The 25745-nt window shown below is 32.0% G+C and overlaps 3 protein-coding genes across 3 annotated transcripts; 2 read left to right on the top strand and 1 right to left on the bottom strand.

The window, feature by feature from the left end:
- Nucleotides 1–3765: 3765 nt before the first annotated feature.
- On the bottom strand, nt 3766–13946 carry LOC129887633 (abscisic-aldehyde oxidase-like). The gene is made up of 10 exons (XM_055962801.1): nt 13070–13946; nt 10137–11810; nt 8550–8809; nt 8218–8427; nt 7881–8099; nt 6146–7111; nt 5608–5703; nt 5303–5401; nt 4860–5049; nt 3766–4224 (listed from the first exon to the last, which is right to left on the bottom strand). The coding sequence occupies exons 1-10, from the start codon at nt 13215–13217 to the stop codon at nt 4001–4003; spliced, it is 4086 nt and encodes a 1361-aa protein (XP_055818776.1). The 5' UTR covers nt 13218–13946; the 3' UTR covers nt 3766–4000.
- A 6210-nt stretch (nt 13947–20156) lies between these two features.
- On the top strand, nt 20157–21778 carry LOC129885123 (inactive protein RESTRICTED TEV MOVEMENT 2-like). Its single transcript, XM_055959330.1, has 2 exons — nt 20157–20344; nt 21110–21778. The coding sequence occupies exons 1-2, from the start codon at nt 20221–20223 to the stop codon at nt 21643–21645; spliced, it is 660 nt and encodes a 219-aa protein (XP_055815305.1). The 5' UTR covers nt 20157–20220; the 3' UTR covers nt 21646–21778.
- Nucleotides 21779–23792: 2014 nt separating this feature from the next.
- LOC129885124 (inactive protein RESTRICTED TEV MOVEMENT 2-like) lies at nt 23793–24958 on the top strand. The gene is made up of 2 exons (XM_055959331.1): nt 23793–23928; nt 24260–24958. The coding sequence occupies exons 1-2, from the start codon at nt 23832–23834 to the stop codon at nt 24829–24831; spliced, it is 669 nt and encodes a 222-aa protein (XP_055815306.1). The 5' UTR covers nt 23793–23831; the 3' UTR covers nt 24832–24958.
- Nucleotides 24959–25745: the final 787 nt, after the last annotated feature.

A 25745-nucleotide genomic window follows, 5' to 3' on the forward strand; every position in this document is an offset into this window, starting at 1 on the left:
AAGTCCAAATCTAAATGTAAGAAAGAAAACAAAAATTATAAAAAAATTAAAAAAAATATTTATAAATTATATTTTAATAAATATTTTTATGTATAACATAATTTAAAAGTAGTATATCTATAATCGGGTCGGTTTGAGTTCGGTTTGACTTTTTTTAGTTAAAACCAAACCAACCCTATAATGGTCGGATTTTTTTTTTAAACACCAAACCAAGTCAAACCAAACCACTAGTCAGGTTTTTTTCCGATTTGGTTCGGTTTGTCGGTTTGGTGCGGTTTATCGGTTTGCCCTGTACAGCCCTAACTTTAAGTGATAACAGTGACAAAATTTTACTCCTGGCACTCAAATAAAAAATTTGCCCGACATAATTTTATATTTCCGCATCATAATATAGCACAAATTATGCCTTAGAAGGCATAAGAATTTATGCCGCTTAATTCCTACAGAACTTATGTCGATCGAGGCAGAAGGTCAATTCAGAACCCAAGTTATGTCGTAAAAGGCATTACTTAGTTCCTACGTTCTATGCCAAGCGAGGCAAATAATCAGTAAATTATGTCATACGAGACATAACTTAATTCCTAGAAAACTGATGTCGGATAACTTAATTTCTACAAAATTTATGTCAAGCGAGATAAAACTTAAAATGCAGAACAAACTTAGATCATAGATAACGGTACTTTAACCCACAAATTTTCAAGCAATAAAACATCCCGATATAGGAGGATTTCATGCAAAAAAAAGAAAATCCTACCCTCAGAAATAGTACGAGATTTGTTGAGGATGCTTCTTTTTCTTTGTCTTCAAGGTGGGATAATTTGGTTCTTCCTTGGACCTCATTGTGGCTCAAAAGAAGAAGTATTGCAAGTAATATTTATAACATATTGATTGTTGTACCATCATCATTACCTAGATCATGAATAGAACTCAATTTGAAAGCTTCTTATTAAATTTTTATTATTTGAATCATATAAAATTAAAATAAGATAGTGGTAAACCAGTTGAAAATCAGAAGATATGTAGTTTAAATTGATCTCTAAATTTTTTGTTCAAAATATTTTTAAAAAGATATTTTTTTTATTTGATATGATATAAATAATGAGAGAAAGAGAGAGAGTTGTAATAAAGAAATATATATTTTTATTAGGTACTAAGAAATATTATAAAAAAGTAATTGAGTTATGATCGACTATTAAACTTACTTCAACTCAAATAACTTTCAAGCAGATCAATAACCATTCATTTGATACTGCTAATGATATCACATTCTCCCTCATATGACTTCGTCTTTTCTAAAAGAAGTAAAAATCATCATCCTTTTCCTGTAGTTATTATAGCGCTAAAGGGCATACAAATAAATCACATTCAAAGATTTTCTTGTTTGATACTTGAAAAATGAAAAATATCACGTAAATTGAGATAAAGAAAGTAATACATCCCAATGTATATATCATCCTCTCCCTTTTGCCTTCAAAATGAAATAAAACTCCTCATCTTTTTTTTTTTACATAGCATTAGAATTGAGGATACATGGGTCTTTATCTACCATGGTATTGCGAAGTCAATTTATATAATGAAGGTAAAAAAGAAATTGTAACACAAATCAACTCAAAATGAATGTTAAAGGAATACCTGATTTTTCCAAGGAATAATATACTTTTCAAGCAAGACTACACTTTGTTTGGAGGGTTGTTACGTATTGTTTCCTAATGTATCGTATTGTATTGTGTTGTATTGTATCGTATTGGATTGTCTTAATGAATACAATGTTTGGATAGATTGTATCGCTCTATGTCGTTACATAATGTCACACATCTATGATTTGAATGATAAACTTACAAGAAAAATAGGGTACGGGGTAGAGTTACTATGAAAAGGTACGATAAAAGATGAAATATGATTATTAAATAATATATAAATAAAGACAAAATGAGAAAAAAGTATTAAGGTAATGACATGATCACACCAAATCGGTTGTTACATAAAATATGTCTTTTCGTCATTATTTAACGATGAATTTAAACGATACGATACAACAGACACTACATTTAAACTAACAAAACAATACAGCACAACGGATAACAATCATCCAAACAAGGTGTATATTGTTATGCTCTTATTTATAGAGTGCAAGAGCTTGACTTCTGTAAAATTACCTTCTAATGCATAATATAAAAATTAATTTTGTATAATATATTACCAAACATAGTAAAATAGGATCCAACTCATCAGTGGTTTTCTAAAAGAATAAATAGAGTTAGATCAATTTATAATTTGATTAAATGATTGTTTTCATTTTCAATCAGAGAGGATGTAAAAGTAATTATATTATTTGATATTATCTTAATCATAGCAAGATTAAGATAATCGGATTATCTGCTCTAAACTTCATAAAACATTAATAGTTGAGCATGTTAATACTAAGTGTTATTTAATGCTATGACCTAATTATATGTGGGATTACACATATTTATTTTTATTGACAATTATTTGTTATATAATACTTCCTATTTTAATTTATGTGATATTTTTTCTTTTATCGAGAGTCAATTTGACTTAACTTCAAAATTAAATTAAATTAAATTAACTTATTATTTTAAAACGAAATTTAGGAATTAAAAATTATGCAAAAAATACTGTAAGTGCAGTTCTTCTCATTATCAATAATATATATGATAGAAAGAATACATTTAAAATGTATTGAGAAGCAAAAATAAAATATAAATTTGGAAAGAAAGAGTACCACATAATACTTGCCAATTTTGCGATGGTATAATTTTGAAATTTAATTCACACCAATACTTTTTGTACATTCAATCATATTTTTCATTTATATGAAACTTGCATACATATTTTAAAATAAAAAATCGATTAGAATGATCTGGAAATAGAAAAATAAAAAAGGAAATTACAATCAAATTATCAAATTCAAATCTTCCGCATTATATTTTGTATAAATTTGGTAAAACTAAATATGGAAAAAATTAAGATTATAATGACTAATATTCGAAATGTTATAGATAATACATATGCAGTATATATTAAGGTATTTTGTCAAATGAAATGTAAAATAACAAATATTTTACTCTATTTGGAAATTTGAAAGCTCGAGTAATTAATTGACAGGTGGAAGATCAAAATTAAGTGTCAACAAATAGCGTACACAAATTTTGTATTTTCATGTATACAAGTCTTATCTTTGGTATGTGTAAATTATATATGAAGTGTTGTCCAATACACTTGAAATTTCTTGAATTGCAAAAAAAAATTGCAGGCTTTTATGATGTCAAAGATTTGAATTATGAAATTAGATGTAAAGTGTTGGATCGAATTGATTAGAGGTAGAAACAAAGCTTAAATTTATCGGTCTGTTACGATGCCTCAAGTGCATATATTACTACATATGCACATATATGACTCGCTTCAAATATAACAGAAACTTTGTTCACTTCAAGATTGTACAGTTAATTATTTTTTATAGATAATAATAGTAATCCTCAATTTTACGTTGTTGAATAAATAGCATAAACATGATTGATATTCAAAACGTTATGGAATTTCATTATTCAAATCTTTGACAACCCGAAAACCTACCAAATTCCCTGCAATTCAAGCTGGAAATCTCAAGTGTATTGAACAACACTTTATCTAATTTACATGCAAAAAAAGAAGAAGATCTTTTCCTATGGTTAAACTTGTAAATTTTAGATTTAAAATAAGGCTTGTATACATGAAAACACAAAATTTGCTAATGCTATTTAATGTAACATAATAAAGCAAGTCCTTTTTCAAGCTAAAAGAGTAAAGTATTTGCCTTTGTTGATACATAAGATCTAGGTCTATGTTATTCGGACTCTTCAAAAATGTCGTGTGCATGTCGGATCCTCCGTAAGTCATGTATTTTTTAGAATCCGACATGAGTACGACAATTTTTTTACAGATTACGAGCAAACATAGATCCAGACAACAATGTGTATCGCAAACACCAGAAATCAGGCATTTAGCTAGACTTGAGATCAAGCAAAGTTTCCAAGTATTTCTCTACATAATTCAGGCCACACAGTGTCTTCACTACAGGCAATGTGGCAGGGACATCCAGATAGAAATCTGTATCCGACCCATCGAGCTTTCCCCAAAGTTTAAGCTGTTTTCGTGCTGCTTTAATGGCTGCTCTTGTTGCACAATGAACTGAGGACGCCAAAAGCAGTGGCGGCTCACCAGATGCTGCAAAAAGTCGTTATAGTTGAATCAACGATATACACAAACTAATTGACATAAACCATTTTGAAGAGACTTCAAACTGAGATTTGTTTTATACCTATAATTGGATATAGCATTAATCCTCTTTTCACCTTCTGATAAGTTTTTTGACAAAATCATGGAAAATGGCTTCACAAACTCATTTTATACTAATGGTTTCACTCATTCCTCTAAGCCAAGATATTTAGACATGAAAGTTAATAAGTCTAATCTACGATAGTTTCCTAGAGGCACGTATTGGTAGAGTTGCAGCTACCATTTGTGATGTCTTTGATTCTGTAGAATACCTTTGTGGGAAATAACATATTAGTCAAAATTATTTTCTTATAGAACTTCCTCTGTCAAGTTTCGGGTATTGCTCCATCATAAACCTTATCGCGGTCCTTCATCTACTACTCCAATGCACTACCATCACACGCTCTCCATCACCTTTCACTATCAACGGTTCTCAACTTATACTCATTTTAATAATACTTTCCACTCAGCCTAATGGCGAATGTGTATGAGAATTCACTCACGAGTCATCCTAGCAGTATTAAGAAACAAATGAAAAGAAAATTGGATCTTGTCCGAGTGATGGAACGAAGAAAGAACAGTACCTTTAGATGAGAGAACACGTTTCTCGTGATGTCCACTGTTTAGCACTTGAACATTAAAAATTTTGGGTATTGTGTCAATTGTGGGGATCTTATATGTCCATGTACTATCTGAAACAACCAATCCGTCTGTGTTTGTAATATATTCTTCGAGCATAAAAAATCCAATCCCTTGTACAAAAGCCCCTTCAATCTGAAAGAAAATAAATTGTTATTAAGGAGTTGATCAACAGAAAGTTTTCATGGAAACAATCACTATTCGAACATCATAGACGATTGAAGGTCCATGCTGGCTAAGCTAGGTTATAAAATAGATTAAGGAGGTGATCAATAGTTCTTCACAAGATTGAATAACAGCTACCGTCATATACTTCATAATTGTTTAAGGAAATCAGGCATTATAAAAGCTAAGACTTGAAGTAAATCGAGACAAATTTTCGCTAGACCTGTCCCATATCAACAGCTGGGTTCAAGCTCTGTCCACAGTCATATATAATATCTGATTGCAAAATTTTTGTTTCTCCTGTCAGGATATCTATCTCCACCTGCAAAACCGACATCGTCATTGTTAGTTTCCACTAAAAGGTGCTACAGAGGGATCACATGGTTGATAAATGCCCCAAAAACTAGAATATCCGGCAAAGTGTTTTCTGCTTATTAGGATATCGAGAATTGGTGTAATCCTTGAGGACCAGGTGAAGAGTCTTTCCACATTGAGCTACAAGATTGAGTAGGGGAAAAACAAGTTTACCTCACTGACAGCAACACCATAGTTCAGATATTTCATGGAGCTGAATTCTGGCACATAATAAGAATTTGCTGCTAAGTTTATCGCTTGAAATTGTGCCTGAGAGGTGTAGGGAAGGATCAGAATTTGAACACCTCAATATTATTCAACTTATAAACAAAGAATTTTATAAGACTTTCAGTTCACACAAAATGGATTCGGAGATAAAAATTCATACAATCCCTTTCATTTATCATGGTGTTAAAAAATATGTCCAACATGGGAGATCCTATACTGTTTCCAATTTGAGTCTGTCTTTCATACCATATATCATCCTCATGACTACTTCAATTTGAAATCTTTAGAAACTGGAATTCTATTTTGAATTGTTCGATCTGATGAACAAGGTATTCATTAGTGACATGGTATATGCCACAGAATGAATACGTCTAAAGGCATAAACATGGAGTCAGCTTTGATTGCATGAAATGTGCCTCGTGAAGAGACAATGAATGATTATAACATACAAATTTGTAATATAAGGAAGTCAAAAGAGTAAAACCTGGCGAATCAGTGTAGACCAATCAACCAAACCATTTTGTTCTTGCAATTTCTTCTTCAGAGGAGTTAATCTTTCAACTAATATGTTGCAGCACAGTCTAACTGCTTCACAGCTCGATTCAGATGTAGTGCTTCCAGCAGTAAACCCGCCTTGAACTAAGCTTAAACTGTCTGCTTGTATGACACGTACTTTCTCCACGAGTTCTTCACTCCAACTACTTTCAATTAAACTAAGACCATAGGCTGTCATTTGCTTGACCTTTGTCCATAGACCCTGTCCGAGTTCAATACCTCCAACCTCTACAACTACAGATCCATCCGACAGAATGCTTACTTTTCCAGGCGTTGGTCGTACTGCAGATTCATAAACAAGTGGCACTCGAGAAATTCCCCTTTTCTTCCATATATTTTTCTGATTATATTGTTCTATCATCTCACTTCTTCGGACAAAATTTGAGGATGTCGCCAACTTATCAATGATACCTGGCAAAGTATAATCACCTATATCTCCTGCACTATGTTCATAGAATAATTTTAGGCTTTCAAACGTATGAACATTTTGGTTTCTAACGGAGTCCACCTCCAGAGACAGTACACTTGCTACATGTTCCATTACAGCTTCGGCAATATAAGATCCTTGCACCTCCCCAGGGCCACGCATAGCTGATTTGCTGGTAAGGTTCGTCTTGCATAATTTTAGATCAAAAGATAAGGCACCCCAATCATACTTTTTGAGAGCCCCAATAAAGTTTGATGGTATCATAGGGCTTACATCTTCAGTGATCCCAGCATTTACCAATAGATCAAGATGTAAGGCGGTGATTTTGCCATTCGACTTAAATCCAACACTGTATGTTATTTTCATCGGGTGTCTCCCTCCTGTCATTATCATGTCAGTCTTTCGGTTGACGTATATCCTGACAGGGCGTTGTAACTTGAGTGCTGCAAGTGCACAAGCGGTGGAGACCTAACATATCATGTATAAATTTTCACAACAGAACTAGAAATGTTGTCGCAACATAAAGAGAGAAATATAAAGAGAGGAGGGGAAATGAATGTAATGTCTTGAAAGGTGGGGTAGGCACTCATTTCAGGATTATTCACGTCTTCCGTTGTCATTTCATTTGAATATTAAAATTCCAAAGCTAATCAATATCATGAAATTTTCATACACAATCGGGAAACATAAATTATGTTATTAAAGAGGACATCAAAAAAATATAAGGGGACATTTTGTGCTCGCTTAGTGTTGGAATCCGCAAAGCCTCTAAAGAGAGTTCACTACAACAGAACCAAAAAATGGAAAAGGAAGCTTGGCGACATGTTAATATTTAAAAATATGTGAAATTGGAATGTGCACAAGATACTTGTATTGCCTTCCACTAATTCTATCTAAGCATATCGATAGCTGCGTACAAAGTTTCTTTCTCATCTTATCACAGAGACTCCCACATACTTTAGCCATGTTTTCCACATATCATCGCACTACTATGATCACATTGTTCAGAGGACATGCAAATTTACAGGTCTCAATAACAGAAAAAATGTCATGCCAAACTTGATCTCATCTGGGAAGACATAAGGTCTTTGCTCCTATAAACCTTCCATGTAAGCAAAGAGTTGATTATACCCTATGATATTAGGGACAAAGAACCAAATAATGATCCAAAACTTCATCCAAGCAGAAAATTTATGTTTTCTTCATTTTCTCTCTATTAGAAGTAGAAGATACTCACAGGCATTGCTCTCACTGCCTTGCCTCCAAAGCCACCTCCAACCCTTCTTGTGATGACACGGATGTTATGCTCAGGGACACCAAGACAACTAGCAATTACACTACCTGCGTATTCAGGGGACTGACTTGATGCATAGACAACCATACAGTTATCTTCATCTGGAACTGCTAGAGCAGTTTGTGTCTCCATATAAAAATAGTACTGAGACCCAAGTCTCGTCTGCAAAATATTATTAGCAGGGCGAATCACCGATAAATTTGAAACTGTTGAAGACATAATTAAGCAAATAAAATGTGCTCTTCCTAACCCCTTAAACTTTCAGATGAGATAAAAGTACCTCAGCAGAGAGGATCTTGTGGTCAGCTTCAGCCATTCCTTTTGAGAAATCACCAACTTGTTTTGGATAAAAATATGGTGGGACTTGGAAAAAACTGGACTTCTGAACGGCTTCCTCGATGGTTAGAATGGGAGAATCTATATTCTCAGTGTCATATTCAACAATGGCCGTGCTTGCAGCCACATCTGCACACCTCTGACTTTCAGCAACCTGAGTTATTTGACAACAACATTGAACACAAAAGAAATAGAACGTTCTCTCTGGAGAAGTATATAAGCAAACATCTTGCCTAACCTATTCTAGCAGAAAGATTCTTAAAACTAAGGGCTTACCACAAAAGCAATTCGGTCACCAGCATATTGGGCGAGATCATCTGCAAATAAAGGTTCGGGACCAAAAAGGGTCTTAGATCCTACATTTTCCCCTCCGCTCGGGATATCTTTAAAAGTGATAATGGCAATAACTCCATCAGGTAATGCATCAGACCCAAAGTGGATGCCCTTTACCCCTGCTAATGGTCTTGTACTATATATAAATGCTCCATATAGGCAGTCTGGTGGTGATGGAATGTCATCTACATAAACAGCTTCACCTGCAATTGTAAGTGCTTTTTACACTAAGGTAATGCGACATCTGGTTGTTCTTTTCAAATATTAAAACGTTTGAATGTGAATACACATTTGAATATCAAGATATTGCATGTAAATCTGAACAATGAATAATTAAGGTTGTTTTTTCATCATTTGAATATGAATAATTTATATTTATTTAAAAGCTAATAAACACCGACTTTGAACAACCGTTGCTCAATCATCTCTTCTACCCTTCTCTATTTTCCCATATCCCACCATATTTTCCCCATTCTTCCTCTTTTCAATGTCATTTTCCTCAGAGATAACTTCCTCTCTCACAAAACTACTAATGGGCCAAACAGCACTATGGTCCATTTGTTTCTCCTTTGTCAAATTCTCCTCCCAAAGGGGTCAGTCAACAGATTCGTCATCAACGTCTGCTTCTCCTATAGCATTGGACCTTTTCCTTCTGATCCATTCTTAGGATCCTTCTTTTACACTTCTTCTTTGAGTAGAATAAAGGATAAGTAAATCCCAGCATTCTAAATAAAATAAAAGTTCATATTTGATTGTATAGAATGAATAAACCAGAGTATATAAGAAGAAATGATGATCACATCTGATTGAGGAAAAAGGACAAGTCCAGGGGGTGAGAAAATTAAGGAAATTGATAACCCATTAACATAAACATATAATGATATGAAGAATATTATTCCAATTTTACCTGTTCCAGAGGCTCAACAACGAGCCCCGTCATTATTACTTACATACATGTTTACCTACCTATCAAGTAATCTGCTTTTTAACTCATTCATCTTCCTCAGTTTTAACAAGAAGTTCTTCTGAGAATACGGAAAATACGTTGATAAACTAAGTTACTGAGACAGACTAACAGCAACAGCAAATGAGAAACATATTTTTCTATACATTAAAACATATCAACCATATTTGTGATTGTTGAATAGTTGTGTTGTAGGTTTCAGCATATTTGCTTTCCTATACAGTTCAAGGCTTGGTTATTGATATACTTTTCTTGTGAGGCACACTGCACCTTTCGGATAAGATATACAGGTATTGAGCTCACAAAAAGGAAAAAAGAGAAAATTGCACAGAACCTAGTATGCAATTGACAAGATAACTATAGGTGATTCAATCAGGTACATAAGAACTTCCAATTCAATCTAAATTGAAAACTTCACAAAGGTAATACATGAGGAACTTTAATCAGTTTGCCGTGTTTCTGACCTATTTAGCCGGTAACATCAAAGCAACAAATAGGATTCAAAATGACATAAAACAAACGTTACATGCATGAGATGAAATAAAATACAAAAGGAAAAAACATACCAGAAGCTTGCATGGAGGCTCCAATTTTTTTCATTGGTTCACCCACTGGATGGTACTCTTTGCTTGATTCCACCACCTGTTTAGCAGATGATAATAGTGTCTTTGGTCTCCCTTCACAAATATAACTGTCGTCGGTACTTTCTGAGACCTCCTCTACCAAAGTAATTCCATTTAAAAAACCACCAGATATCATGGGACTAACATTGGTGAAGCGAAAAAGAAACTCGAAAAGAAAACTGACTACCATGCTTGATCTATACTCTGGGTGTGTAGTGCCATCTTCAGGTACCGCAGCTTGTTTGACTAATCTAAGTGCTGCTGATAATACATTAATGCTTAATATCTTCCCCATTAGATATTCTTCTACTTTTTTGGCTCGTGTTGCGTGTTTTGTGCCATAAGCACCACAAGCCAACTGGATATCATTTATCAGGATCCCATTCCCGTGGGAAGAAACATCAGCAAGGAAAGCAGCATTTACATATGCCAATGCATTTCCAAGAGGTCGCGGTGAAGCTCGATAGGTTTCAAACAAAAACTTAGAACAGGTTGAACCTCCTTCCTTTTTAAATGGAATCAAAAGAGTAAGTAGCACGCTCCTCGAGTCTAGCAGTGGCCTCGATAAGAACTGCTCGAATGTGAGTTTTTCATGTCCTTGATGGGTCATTATGCAGATAGTAGCACCCAAACCAAGAAATAACGTAGCAATATCGGAAGGGAAACCGTTCCTCTGTGCCATAACCAAATTCCCCCCAACACTAGCAGAGTTTCTAACAAACGGTGAAGAAATTTTCTCCATGTGCAGAGCCAACTTTTGGCTAACCAGCTTTCCGTATGAACTCAAATTGATTCTGTTTTCTTCCTTCAAAAATGAAACAAGTTTAGATATAGTCACAGTAGCCCCTACTTCAATTCCTATGTGATCAAATCTGATTATTGAAAGCTCAGGGATATATCTCAGATCAATGTATCGGTCATATCGCTGGGTTTCCTTGTAATATCCAGTGCCTGTGTTACCAACAACCAGCTTAATTCTTTCCCCATTTTCAGCCAAATTGGATCGCAACAAACTTCGAAGCTCATCAACAGAAGCAGGAGTATCCCATGGATACTTTCTGGAGTCCAAATATGAGGCAGGTTCACTTTTTAAGAATCGAGGAAATGTACTAAAATTCAAGTTCTTACTTGGATCATAGAGAGGTAACTTACTCACTTTTATATCCCTGGAATCTTCCTTTTTCCAGAAAGAATTGAACCCCAAATCCTCTATATCAACATCTGCCGCGAAAGTCTTGCAGGCATCAGCAATGGGCCGGTATCCAGTACAACGACAAAGGTTCCCTGCTATAGACCTTTCGGCTTCAGATGCAGTCAACTTAGAGAATCCTGGTGGAGGATCTGAGTGGTTTGCTTTATCAGCGTTCACAAGAGCCGAGAAAAAGGACATACACATTCCTGGAGTGCAATATCCACATTGAGATGCATGAAAACCTGCAAACCTTTCATGAATTGAGTGGAAACCGCCCTTGGTGTTTCCAAGGCCTTCACTTGTAGTAATTCCGCAACCATTTAAACTGCAAAGAAGTGTAAGGCATGAACTCACACTATAATCTTCAACCCGTTTAAGCTGGGGATCATACTTCGAGAGAAGAACAACACAAGCACCACAACCACCTGCAATCATTCAAATTAGGAACTGAACAGCTCTTTCTCAAACTAAATTCTCATTTTGCACTTTAAATATCAGATTCATTAAGGATTCAAGTTGATGAGCTGAAAACTTCTTCAAAGACTTCCAAAGTAAAATGATTTCAAGCTTGTCTAAACTTACCAATAGAATAAAAGAACACCTCACATTAACTTGTAATCTTTACGTTTTAGATCGATACAGAAGATACACAGATTTTACCATTGGCCCTCCTAGCTTCCTAACAATCAGAATTGAAAAGGAATAGGAGACACAAAGTAGTATAAACTATAAAAGGAAAACATCCAATTACTACAAAAGGAAAAAAGAACAGTAACCAATTCATGTGCTACATAAGGACTCCATAACCAGCAGGGACATAAAATTACAGAACTAAACCATGTACAGAAGTCAAAAGGCCAAGCAGCACAAAGAAAAGAACCTAACAGGATAAATACTAGTCTCTCTTTTCTTTTCCTTTCCCCTCAACTCAAGCCATATAGTTTCAATCCTATAAGTATAGCACTGCTCGATTTCTATACATAACACTCCCACCGTTCAATTTGTTTGTCCTATTTTACTTTTTAGTCTGTTTCAAAAAAGAATGTCATTTTCCCTTTTTGACAACTCTTTAACATCAACTTTACACGTGGCATGTTTAAAACCACAAGATTTAAGGATGTTTTGATAAATTTTACATATCTTTAGTTTAAAACCACAAGATTCAAAAGTCTTTTTTATTTTCTTAAACTTCGTACCAAGTCAAACCAAACAAACAAATTGAAAAGGAGGGAGTAGAATGTTTAAAGTCAGCCCGAGAAAACCAAATAGCTTAGTCATCACAGAGAATTTAGTCATTTGGTCAGTTTCATAACTAATAATACTACATCTCTTTAGAGCAAAAGGGGTAAAGTTTAAATACTGAAGAGTTATGCAGATTTAGAGATACCCAATTTTCAAGAAAAAAGCCAAAAATAAGAAAATGATGCAGAAGGAGCCAACACATTACAACAAAAATACCAATATCAAAAAGTCCAAAGCTTTTAGCATTTCTTGTGCACTTTGCACCAAAACAAACATATAGTGAACAACTGCACATAGCCCAACTAAATATTAAATTTTGAACTCATAATTTCATAAGTCAAACGGCTCAAATGCTAAGAATCTTAAAAGTTGACACGTTCTCAAGTTTAAATTCTAAATACCCCTCTGCACATATACACAAGGGAAGAGTAAGGAGTATGACCTTCACCACAGCCTAACTTGGGACTTTTGAAGCAAGTTTCAGTGCGCAAGAACTGAAGCAAAGTAGTTGAAGGGTCAACACTAGGAAGCTCATATCTTTTTCCATTGACAGCAAAAACCAAGATCCCATTTTTCAGTGTCTCCTCCATTTGTACTCTCCAAACAAGGTGTCAGTCTCCAAAAATCTTGACTTTTTGTGTTCTTTTGGCTGAGAAATGCACAGTAACCAATCTTGACTTCTATTGGGTGTTCAAGATTTGTCATTTTTCAGTGTCTCCTCCATTTGTACCCTCCAAACAAAATTCTGGGCTCAAGCAATAAACCTCAAATAAGATGTCAAGACTCCAAAAATCTTGTCTTTTTGTGTTCTTTTGGCTGAAACTTGTACACTAACCAATTTTGACATCTATTCGGTATTCAAGATTTGTCATTTTTTAGTGCCCCCTCCATTTGTTCTCTCCAAACAAGTTTCTGGGCTCAAATAATTAGCTTTAAATAAGGTGCCAAGACTCTAAAAATCTTGTCTTTTTGTGCTCTTTTGGCTGAAAAATGCACAGTAACCAATCTTGACTTCTATTTGGTATTCAAGATTTGTCATGGTTTAGTGTCTCCTCCATTTGTTCTCTCCAAACAAGGCTCCAAAATCTTGTCTTTTTGTGTTCTTTTGGCTGAAACTTGTACAGTAACTAATCTTGACTTCAATTGGGTGTTCAAGATTTGTCAAAAGAGAAGCTTTTGCAATAAACTAACATACAACATGTAGATTAACCCCTTTAAATTCTTGTAATTAATAGCCAATTATTGAAGGGAAAGCAGAGGAATATTGGTTTAGTGAAGTGCAAAGAACTTATTTTGGTTGTCTGCTAATGCATAATAATGTAAGGTTGGATTTTCTATGGAAAGGAACCGACTAAAGGGCTGCGGAAAGTGACACAAATCATTCTTTTCATTATGCTTGTCTCTTTTTATCTTGTTCCGACCATCTAAACTATCACATTTTTGTGAGTTAAATATTTTAATTAGGATGTTATTACTATCTCCTAAATTATCACACCATATATATTATCGAGATTATAATCTTAACTTAGTACTTGTAAACGACACGATTTAGAGTGAGAGCTTAATAGATAGTCGAGTTGAACTGGTTAGTCATGAAAGCAATTTCTACAAACCGTTGTCTCACTTATCTTTTCATACTAATAGTACTAATACTTTATCTTTTGATGTCTGTTGTTTTATTACATTTCAATTATCATAATATTTGTTGTAATTATTTTATTGTTTCAAAATATGTTTATATGCTTTCTATAGTATTTTATTATAATGTTTTTAATGTAGAGTCTCTCGAAAATAAATTCTCAGCTATCTCCCAAAATAAAGATAAAAATAAACTCTACATATATATATTTTACCTTATTCAGATCTCACCTGTGATATATATTATTATTCTACTATTAAATTTATCATATTTTATGTGGTACTCTCTCCTTTTTAGTTTGTCCCAAAAAGAATGTTATTTTATTATAATTAAAAATATTTTAATTTTAAAATTCTCTTTTTATATTTAATGAAATGATTTACAACACATAAATATTTTTAAATTATTTAAAATCACAAATTTTAATATTTTTTTTTAAAATATCATATTAAATCTAACAATACCACATAAATTAAAACCAAAGAAATATATTAAGCACTCGTTATGCATAGTTGGCCACATGTTAACAAAAAGTGTGTGGGAGCTGAAAATATCCATAAAAATGAGTTTTAGTGTATTTTAACTTTTTAGCTCGTTATTATAATATCGATAGTCATTTGATTCATCAAAATAAAGATAGTATAGTCATTTGGTTCAAAATAAATTATTCTATATGAGATTAGATAATATTATTAAATATTAATAACTAACCAATAGAGAAATATAATTTCAAATTTAATTCTAAAATTAGTATATGTGATGTCTTAAATTTGTGAAAAGAATTATTATAATTTAATTAAATTGCTTCATAAATCGTTCGTTACATACTTGCAGTGAGAAATTAAATTAATTCAAATATGTCACTAATGTATGTGTATATGTCAAAATATACATTTTAAATCTTATAATTATGCTTTGTTAAATGTTGTGTAAAAAAAAAGATATATCTGACTCAATTAAGTAATTATTGAGGCATGATTAGGCCAAATAAGGGAGGTCAGCCTTTATAGGTCAAGGGGACTGCTTAAATCGGTTCAATCAATAAATCGAATTAAAAAAAAAATATTATTAATTTGTTAGGATTGAATTAATAGTTTATAAATAACTTTATATTTTTTATTAGGTTATTGATTTCATTTTCAATTATTAATTTGTCAGGATTGAGTTAACAATTTATAAATAATTTTATAATTTTTTTATTAGGTTATCGATTTCATTTTTGATTTTATAATTTTGATTTATGATTAAACCGATAAACTAGGCCTCTATAGGAGATACCTTCTCATATCATATCATATTTCCCCACACTAAATAACGTTTATATATAAATATTTTTTTTATTGATTGAATTGAAATTGAACTATTAAGGATCAAGATTCGATTAATTGAAATTTAATAATAAGTATGTTATTAATTTAATTATTGTCTTAATTAGCATGTTTGCAAATTGAAATCAATTATCCGATTAATTGGTAGAAATCAAGATTATCATTCCAGTTTCCACAAGGTATACTTATTTCCCATCAATTATCCAGGGGTGTGCATGGTAAGATAGATATCGAATATCATATCGAAATTAAAATTTTTAATACCATAATTTGAATATTATGGTATTTCATATGGTGTTTAGTATGTATTTTTAAAAAGTTTGGTATTCGATACGGTATTTAATATTTTAAAAAAAATAGCGAAATACCGAATATCATACTGAAATATATAGTTACATATAAAATCCATAGATATATAAGTATATAATACTAGCAAATATATAGAATAACAATTAATTATTTAATGTTGAAATTTTGACTACTCTATCTTGATTTAAATATTCTTTTTGGGTGATTAATTAATTAAAAGAAAATTGCTTGCACTTTTTTTGTGTGTGAATATTTTTACATGTGTAAGGTATTAGTTTGATATAATTGAGACGTTTCTTGAAAAGTCAAAATCATAATTCTTTATTATACGAATATATATATATGTTGAAGTTGATCAAACTATGATAACTGATTACCATACTACAAAATATCAAAATCAAATTTTAAAATATCAAACCATAGCAAATTAATTTAATATAGTAATAACATAATATTTTTTAAAATCAAAAATCAAAATTATCAAACCAACTTTCCAATACCATACCATATCTACCCCTATTTATAACTACCCCTCATGTGATTAATCAACCATTATAGGTCCACACTTAAATTTATGTTAATCAGTAAAATTACCTATGAGTTTGCAGTAAAATTACCTAGAGATATTTATTGGACAGATATAAAGCCTCTTTTTGTTTTTAATTTGCAATTATTTAAAGACACATAAACTTAAAACTATGTCCAAGCCATTCGCTTTCCTTTATGATTGTGCATTCGATTTTTCAGTTATATTTTATCAAACTTCGATTTGATTTTTGATTTTAAAAAGGTATGCATCAAATATCAAATTGAACTAATTTGATTTGGTTCGATTTTTTCAATTTCGATTTTGATGACAATAAAAAATAAAATGAGAATAAAATCAAAGTATAAGACACTTAAAAAATTTAAATCATGTTAAGTGATGATGAGTCTCATCATGAAACACTTATTGTGCTTAAAAGATCACATTTGTCCTTGTCAAAAATATTGTGCCTCTAATTATTGCTCGAGGAAAACAAAGACGAAAACGAGTTTCTTTACCATGACGTACATCAGCAAAAATATGTTTGAATTCCTCTTGAAAATTAATATTTGAAGTAAATTATCTGAATTGTAAATCTGTTGCTACGTTAATTTATTCATGAATTATTTAATTGCTAGTTGACTTTTGTTTTTTGGTTAAGAACCCCCCTCCTACCCACCTCACTCACCCTCCCCCCAACACACACATATATATTATTTTTTTAAAAGAAAATTTTGATGCACCGAAGTTCGAGACTCTTACATTGAATCGGAGAACTGTTTTTTTAAAATAAAACATCAAAATTGAATAAAAAATCAAAATACCAAAATCAAAGATTTGAATTAATTTGATTCGATCTAGTTTTTATTTTTCCCCACACCTAGTTTCCTCTACTCTAATCCCTCGTTAATTTAACTACTTTATGGTAAATTAAAGAAATCATGTCTATAAGTTTTAAATATACATTTATCATGTTGTTTTATTTGAAGCATTCCTATAGCTTTAAATGAATATTCAGCATATTATGTTATCTAAAAATCAGGGTCATAGGATTTAAAGAACAGTTTAGCATGCTGTTAAAGAAACTGTCTATAATATTTGCAGCACGTTAAAATTAGATTAATACATTCTAGCATCTTATTGGCTCACGTTCAAAAGATGAAAGTTGCTAAAGTGAGAATGTTGAGATGGATGTGTGAGCATATCAGGAGTGACATGATTAGAAATGAGGCTATTCGGAACAAGGTAGGAGTGCCTCGGTGGAAGACAAGATGCGGGAAATGCGACTGAGATGGTTTGGGCATGTGAAGAGGAGAGACACAGATGTCCTAGTGCGGAGGTGTGAGAGGTTAGCCATGGATGGTTTCAGAAGAGATAGGGATAGGCCGAAGAAATATTGGGGAGAGGTGATTAGACAGGACATGACGCAATTACAACTTACCGAGGACATCACCTTAGATAGGAGGGTGTGGAGGACCCACATTAGGGTAGAAGGCTAGTTCATAGTCTCGTTATTCTTCCTTATTAGTAGGCGTATTAGCGCACTATAATTTCCTGTGGTCTGATGTCTATTATTATTTATTACTTTCATTACTTTCTGTACTTTGACTGCTCTATCTTATCTGGATTGTTTTCGTTACTTGTTTTTCTATAGCGCTTTGAACTTCTCATTCTTATCTGACTTCTTTTTTTGATTTTACTGAGCCGAGGGTCTTTCGAAAACAACCGTCCTACCTTGGTAGGAGTCAGGTCTGCGTACACTTTACCCTCCTCAGACCTCACGTTGTGGAATTTCACTGGGTCGTTGTTGTTGTTGTTATGGTAAATTAAAGAAATATGAATAGAGCAACATATATACACTTTATGATGAAATAAATAAATAAAATAGAAAAGGATGTAGAAAGGAGATCAACTTCTCTCTGTCATGCTAAATATAGAATAGATTCCTACAAATTCTTTGAAGGAACTCTCAATTTCCCATGCAGTAAACAAATGTTATAATATAACTTTTCAAAAATTCATAAAGAAGGATCATGAAATATAGAAATTCATGAACGGTCACTATCATAAAGACATTGCTTGTAATTTGTTCTCATTCCCTTTTGATGCATGTATAAAATTCTCTTTGATTATTTGTCACTTGGTATTGAGCCTCCTATTTTTTTTTTAATCGAGAAATCTTCGAGGACAATGATTATAATTTGAAATTAGTTGATAATGGACTTGCATTAGAATTTTATCTACAGATAGTGATAGAGTCAAGATTTTCACATAAAAAATTTAAAATTTTAAAAAAATAAACACATAAACTAATCGAAAGGGGTTCATCAAACATTCAAACTAGCTCCGCTCCTATCTGCAGAAACATTTAAATTCATGACTTGGGTCTCAAATATCACACATTGTGCTCTTAGGTAGAAGTCATTAAGTTGCTAGTTAGAATTATATTAGTATTAATAATGTTGAAACTAGTGATGAAAAAATTATATTGTATGAATTATTTTTTTGGATATTTGATTTGTTATTAAAAATTAATATAAATATTTATTTATTTGTTACAATATATAATAAAATGTTTGACCTTTAAAAATGAAGCAAATCAAGATAAAATAATTGACACGTGAAAGTACTGCAAATCAAATTAATTCATAAATTGAAGTGTGGAGTGATAAAGAGTAAATTTACTATTTCAATTATTTTATTAATATATTATTAATTCATGTATTAGTTATTTTATTTTTTACCTTGAATAAAAAATATGTTTGGTACAAAAAAAATATTATTCAAAAAAATAAATAAAATTTTTACTTATTTTTTTGTATTTCAGATATAAGAAGAAATTATTATTTTAAAAATATTTATATATAATCTAAAAAAAATAACTATGCCTGGTGAAGTGAAGGGCAGGGGTTAGTAGAGATGGGGACTAGAGGGATGTGGGTGAAGATGAGTTACATAGGAGGGCGGAGAAGATGCAATTAGCAATGTCATTTATAAAATTTGTTTTCTCTATTTTTATTGTAGAATTATTTTTCTCATTTGTAAAAAAATTATTTTATAGAAAAAATATTTTTCATAAAGATTTGACCAACCAAATTGATTTTCTTCCCTCCATAGCGAACACACCAAATTAAAATAGATAAATTGACTCATAACTTATACATTAATTTTTTACATGAGATTATAAAACATAATCAAATATTAATATATAATGTGCTGAATTTTATACAACATAATTAAAATACTAGATGTCAAACATAATATAAACTTTCCTGATTTTAATACTTCGCACATAAATAACTCCTTTCCTAACCAGCATCCAAACGATCTCTTACCACTAGACTAAAATCTTGGGGATAAAATTATGTCATCAGTCTCTTTATCTCTAAAATAGTGGTAAGATCTCTGTATACTCTACTGTCTTCAAATTTCATTTTTGTGGGATTACAAATGAAGTTGTATATATATGCCAAACCATAAATTCCTCAAATTAGTAATACCTAAAACTTGAGCCCCAAACTTTATTTCCTAAATTATGGTTTCCTATTTAGGAATTCTTCTTCTTTTTTTTTCTTTCTTGTCACAAGCAAACAATACTTTGCAAAGGTTTATAAATAAAGAATGTCATGTAACATTGTGTAAGGAATATTTAATTTGAAAGTAAACAAAGAAAGTAGAATCCCAAGAAAGATATGTGCATATATATAACCTAAAATAACCTACAAACTCCTATCTTTAAAAGGAAATATATATTACAAAGTCTGCAAAAGAGAACTTAAGAAGAAAAAAACATGGAAAATGGAAACAAAGATAGGTGCATTTGTTGTAGCAATTTAAGAATATCTCAAGATTTTGTGCCATCATCAGAATTGGTTCGAGGAAAAGACCATGATACCCTTCTCCTTAATCTTCCAGGTGCACCTCTTCTCCCAAATTTATTTACCAATATGATCAAAATAAGCACAATATATTCAATTAGACTCTTCTCTGTTTAGCCAAACTCTTTTAAAAGTAAAAAATGGTGTTGTTTTACATTTCTATTTTTTCCTTCATTTGGAGTCAAATTTTGATTTCACCTTTGGTTTTCATGTATAATTGCCCCAGTATTGTTAAAGGCTCATCTAATATGGAATTAGCTACGAATTGTATTGCTAATCTATCGTTAATTTTTCATAGCCAACAAAATTTTATGATAATTAGTTGTTAATCTGTTGCTAAATAGGATTATCGATAGTTTGTTGTTTAGCTACGAAATGTATCCATCTCTAATTTCTTTTTAAGGAAAAGGGGGCAAAGATACCCTTCAATTTTGAGATTTAAAGTTGATATACCTATCCTTTGAAAATAGTGCATATATACTCTCGTCATCTAACATACAACATATTTACCATTTTTATTAACGGACTCACATTTAATTGACTGAATTAACCCACCCATTTTTTTAGTTGGATCAGTTATGAATAGATATATCAGCTTCAAATTACAAAGTTGATGATAGCTTAATTAAAGTTTTTCTATTGTTGCGTCTGTGTTTATAGGGTCCCGTGTTTATATATAGTATTTTTTGCATTGCATTGCATTTCTATTAGTATTTTTTTCCTTTATTTGTGTTTTTTCTTCGTTAAAGTCGACGCTTTTTTTTGTGCTTTTGACTAATCTGACTATCAAATAAATGAACAGGTTTCAAGAAAGAAGAGATAAAGGTTCAATTGTGCAAAACAGGAATTTTGAAGATAAGTGGACAAAGGCCAGTCAATAATTTTTTAAGCTTTCAGAAGGACATTCCTATTTCAAGAAATTGTGACAAAAGTAAAATAAATGCAAGGCTAATAAATGGCATACTTTATGTTAAACATCCAAAACTCATAATTTCATCAGAAAAAAATGAAAATGAATTGCCAACCTCATCAACCAATGAACCAAAACAAGATAATGAGAAAACAGAATTAGATGAACTAAGTAAACATGACAACAATGCTGAGAATTCCCTAGCCAAAAAAGAAGAACCAAAAAACACCAATGAACAAACACATGAACTTGTTAAACGAGACGATTCGATGAGAGATTCCACGACGTGTACTGCTAGTGATTTATTATTAGCAAAGTTGAAGGTGTCAAGGAAAGTGATGAACATTGCCTTGGCTACTCTGGTGATAGTTGGTGTTGGGAGCTTTTTTGTCAATGTGATGAGGTCTCCTAAGAAAGCTAAAGAATGAGACTAATGTGGTGAAGTTACAAAAGTTTCATAGTGAAATGTAATGAATCAATTTGTTATTTATTTGAATAATAAAGCATTAGTGCTAATGTGGTGAGATGGTTTGTGTCACATGTATATTCTACTCCCTTCGTTTAGTGGCAGAATCAAAATTTTTACTACGGATATTTGAAGATATGATGAAGTAAATATATGAAGAAGTTAGCTAAGAGGATTCAACATCTACTGTATATTGCATAAAAACAATTTTAACCTTGTATATAGTGTAATTGTCCGTTGAGTGGAGTTCAGATGAACTCCGCTGCCCCTTATCTAGCTCCGCTCCTGCCTTCATTTTAATTTGTTTGTTTGGGACTTGACACAGAGTTTAAAAAAGTAAAGAATATTTTTGAATTTTGTGGATTTAAACTAAAAATATGTAGAATGAATCAAAATATCCTTTAATATTTTGATTTCAACATGTCATGTGGAAAGTTAGATTTAAAAAATTGTCAAAAAAATATTCTTTTTGAAACGGACTAAAAGTAGGGTGGACATGGTATGGTAGATATCGAATATTATATTAAAATTGAAAATTTTAACACTGTGGTTGGATATTATGATATTTGGTATGTATTTTTTAAAAGTTTGATATTTGATATGGTATTTAATATTTATATAAAAAAAATATCAATATACCGAATATCGTATCAAAATATATAGTTACAACTTACACAAAATTCAAATATATATAACTATATAATATTAGCAATATATAAAATAGTAACTAATTATTTAGATGTTGAAATTTTGACTACTCTATCTTGATTTAAATATTCTTTTTGGGTGATTGATTAATTAAGAAAATTGTTTGTACTTTATGTTGAATACTTTTACATGTGTAAGGTAGTAGTATGATATAATTGAGACGTTTCTTGAAAACTCAAAGTTAATTCTTATTATACGAATATATGTAAGTTAAAGTTGATCAAATTATAATAATCAATTTACCGTATCACAATTAAAATATCATTTTAAATTTACCGAGTGCACGTACATCCTCGCAGCTGACGGTACCATGTGGATCTATGTACAAAAGTAACAAAAGTAGTATTGCCAGTTGGTGTACACCCATAAATGAGCTCACCCATAACTTACCTTGATGAACTTCACCATATAACTCCCTAAATATTTAAAAGAAGAAGAATTATCACTGTCGAAAAAATAAGAATTAGTAATACATAAATTTCATAGTTAAACAATAAAATTCATCGATAATTTGTTCATTACCAATGGGTTATGATAAAACTATGTTAGCTATAAATAAATTAATGACAGATTAGTAACGAAATTTATCGTTTATTTAATTTTTTTGTAGTGTATGAAACTCTTGAATGAAGTGGAGTTAAAGTCACATTGTTCACCAATAAAAGGGATCAACTTAAGGTCATGCTAGCTAAATCTCAAATCGAGGTTAGATCCAGAATTTGGGTCGAGAGTTGGGTCCCAAATCGGAACGGGACAGCGGATCAGGGTCAGGTTCAAGAGTCGAGTCTCGAGTCAGATCTTGGGTTGATAGTAGGATCACGGATCAGGGCTTGGACCCAACTTCAGACCTAGACCCAAGATCTGACTCCCGACAAACCGACTATTGGTCCCGACCTTGACCCAAAACTCGCCTCTCAACCTTCATCCAAAATTCGATTCTCAACGCTGACCCCGGATTCAACTCAAGATTAATAGTATTATTGGGTGCGGTAGCTAGTATTTTCTCAGTTTATACCTAAATATTCTTTGGACGATATTTTTTTTATTTATCAAATATCAGAAAATAAGTAATAAAAATCACTTAATTATTTTCCATTTTCTAGAAATATTTTTCATGGAAAACATTTTCCTTCGTACCAAACACACCCTTGAGCCTCAAACTTTGCTCCTACACTTCAGGTTTCCTATTAAGGTGTTCTTAGTGTTTTTTTAATTATTGTAAAAGAAGAAGTTTATAAACAAAGTAATAGAAATAATTAGTTAAAGGAATATGTATCTTGAAAGAAAACAGAGAAAGCATCTCAAGAAAGTTCTCTTATGAATTTTTAAAATTATTTATTATATATATATATACACTACAAACTTAATCCTTTCCATCAACAAAAACAAAGTCTTAAAGCAAAGATCACACATTAGCAAAAGAAAGAAAAGAGATATAAAATGGATTCAACACCAACTCAAGTATATGAAGATTTTGTACCATCAACAAAGCTGGTTCAGGAACAACATTTTGACACTCTTCACCTTACTCTTCCAGGTCCTTTTTTCTTAGTTCATTAAATAGTTTAAAATCGATACGGAGTGAGGACACATAATATAGCCGACTACAACTTGTGTGTCATCTTAGAAGTCTGTCAGTCCTTCTATCGGTTTTAATAATGTCTTCCTTTCCTCATTGACTCCCTAAGAGGGAGTATGTGACATCCTAGGAAAATCTCACATCAATATAACATGGAAGAGATGTTTAATATATAAGGAAACATGCATTAGACACTAGTGACGTGTTTTAAAGCCATACAACTTAGCCCCCAAACTAACCAAGTCATGTATTGATTTCATCTATGATATAAATCATTGAAATTCCACAGGTTTCAAGAAGGAAGAGCTGAGGGTTGAACTGAACAAAACAGGAATTCTGAAGATCAGTGGACAAAGGCCAGTTGGGACGACGAATAAGTGGCAGAGATTTCAGAAGGAATTTCCTATTGCAGTAAATTGTGACAGAAACAAAATCAGCGCAAAGTTAGAAAATGGAATTCTTCATGTTAAACAGCCAAGAATGATAACTTCACCCACGATAAAGGATAACGAATTGCCAACCACATTAGATGAAAACACCCCTGCAGCTAAAATACAGACTACCACTTTACGAGACGAATTTAGTAAACAGGACAATGCTGATATTAATACCCCTTCTAAAGAAGAACCAAAGGAAACTGAACTTCATTCAGAAAGAACACCAGCAGATAAAAGCAGTTCAAGTAGTAGTTCTTACAGTGAATCGACAGATGATGAAACAGTCGGAAATGTGAGTTGTTTGGTTGCAAACATGAAGAAGCCAAGGAAAGGGATGAAAATGACTCTTGTTGCTCTTTCAGTTCTTGGCATTGGGCTCTATGTCGCGAACGTGATGAAGTCTGCAAACGAAGCTGAAGAATGAGAAGAGTCTTAATTTCTATAGCCAAAATTGGTTGGGATGTTTCTATGATTGTAAATAGAATAACTAGCAAATGATAAACTGTAATCAATCAATTTGTTATGAATCTTAAAACCATCACAACTGCTAACTAAGGTGCAATATTGGTCTTCATTTCATATAACAACAACATATTCAGTGTAATTCCATATTAGGGTCTGGGAAGGGTGATGTGTAATGCAACCTTGTGAAGGTAAAAGAGAGGTTTTTTAATTTTCTGACAGACCCTCGGCTCGAGTAAAGCATATCAAAATCAATAAGAAAACACAATACATCGGTGAAGAAGTCATGTAGAAAAGAACAATAGCAACAAATAATACTATAACCGAAGCAAAGGAAACAACGGGTAAAAATAAAATCGAAGAATAAAGTAGAAGAGAGTAATAATAATAATAATACTAATTAAGGAAACTACACAAAGCGCAACTACCTTCTAACCTAATCCTCGAACCAATTATATATAGTTACCTATGCCAATGAAAAAGGCATGTCAAACCTTATGCAAAGGTATATTCATGTTTGCAATAATGTATCATATGGCACATTAGCCAAATCATAATATTGTACACTTAAAAGTATGATTCTTACAACATGTGTTCAGAGACGAAGGTAGAGTAGAAGATACGAATTCGGCATAATATATACAAATTATTAATTTAGAACTCAGTAACTTTGAGCAGAAATATAGAATCAATAAACTTCAAATCTTGAATCGACCTCTACATATGTAGATAATAATATAAACTCAAGAACAAACTAACCTCCCATAATATATTATATTTACCATGTCACTTAAGCATAAAGGGATTATCATTTCAGTTCCAACTACACGGGGATAATAGGACCCTTGTAAAGTTTTATGTCTTATTGGGAAAAAA

The sequence above is a fragment of the Solanum dulcamara genome, chromosome 4 (genome assembly GCF_947179165.1).
Source record: "Solanum dulcamara chromosome 4, daSolDulc1.2, whole genome shotgun sequence".
Lineage (NCBI taxonomy): Eukaryota > Viridiplantae > Streptophyta > Magnoliopsida > Solanales > Solanaceae > Solanum > Solanum dulcamara.

What these genes read in the sequence shown, in the direction of transcription:
- LOC129885124 (XM_055959331.1), top strand. Translation starts at nt 23,832, where the DNA reads ATGGATTCAACACCAACTCAAGTATATGAAGATTTTGTACCATCAACA. An exon ending in TCTTCACCTTACTCTTCCAG is followed by an intron (nt 23,929 to 24,259) that starts GTCCTTTTTTCT and finishes GAAATTCCACAG; the next exon opens with GTTTCAAGAAGGAAGAGCTG.
- LOC129885123 (XM_055959330.1), top strand. Translation starts at nt 20,221, where the DNA reads ATGGAAAATGGAAACAAAGATAGGTGCATTTGTTGTAGCAATTTAAGA. An exon ending in CCTTCTCCTTAATCTTCCAG is followed by an intron (nt 20,345 to 21,109) that starts GTGCACCTCTTC and finishes ATAAATGAACAG; the next exon opens with GTTTCAAGAAAGAAGAGATA.
- LOC129887633 (XM_055962801.1), bottom strand. Translation starts at nt 13,217, where the DNA reads ATGGAGGAGACACTGAAAAATGGGATCTTGGTTTTTGCTGTCAATGGA. An exon ending in AGCCTCCATGCAAGCTTCTG is followed by an intron (nt 8,810 to 10,136) that starts GTATGTTTTTTC and finishes TTACAATTGCAG; the next exon opens with GTGAAGCTGTTTATGTAGAT. An exon ending in CAGCTGTTGATATGGGACAG is followed by an intron (nt 5,050 to 5,302) that starts GTCTAGCGAAAA and finishes ATTTTCTTTCAG; the next exon opens with ATTGAAGGGGCTTTTGTACA.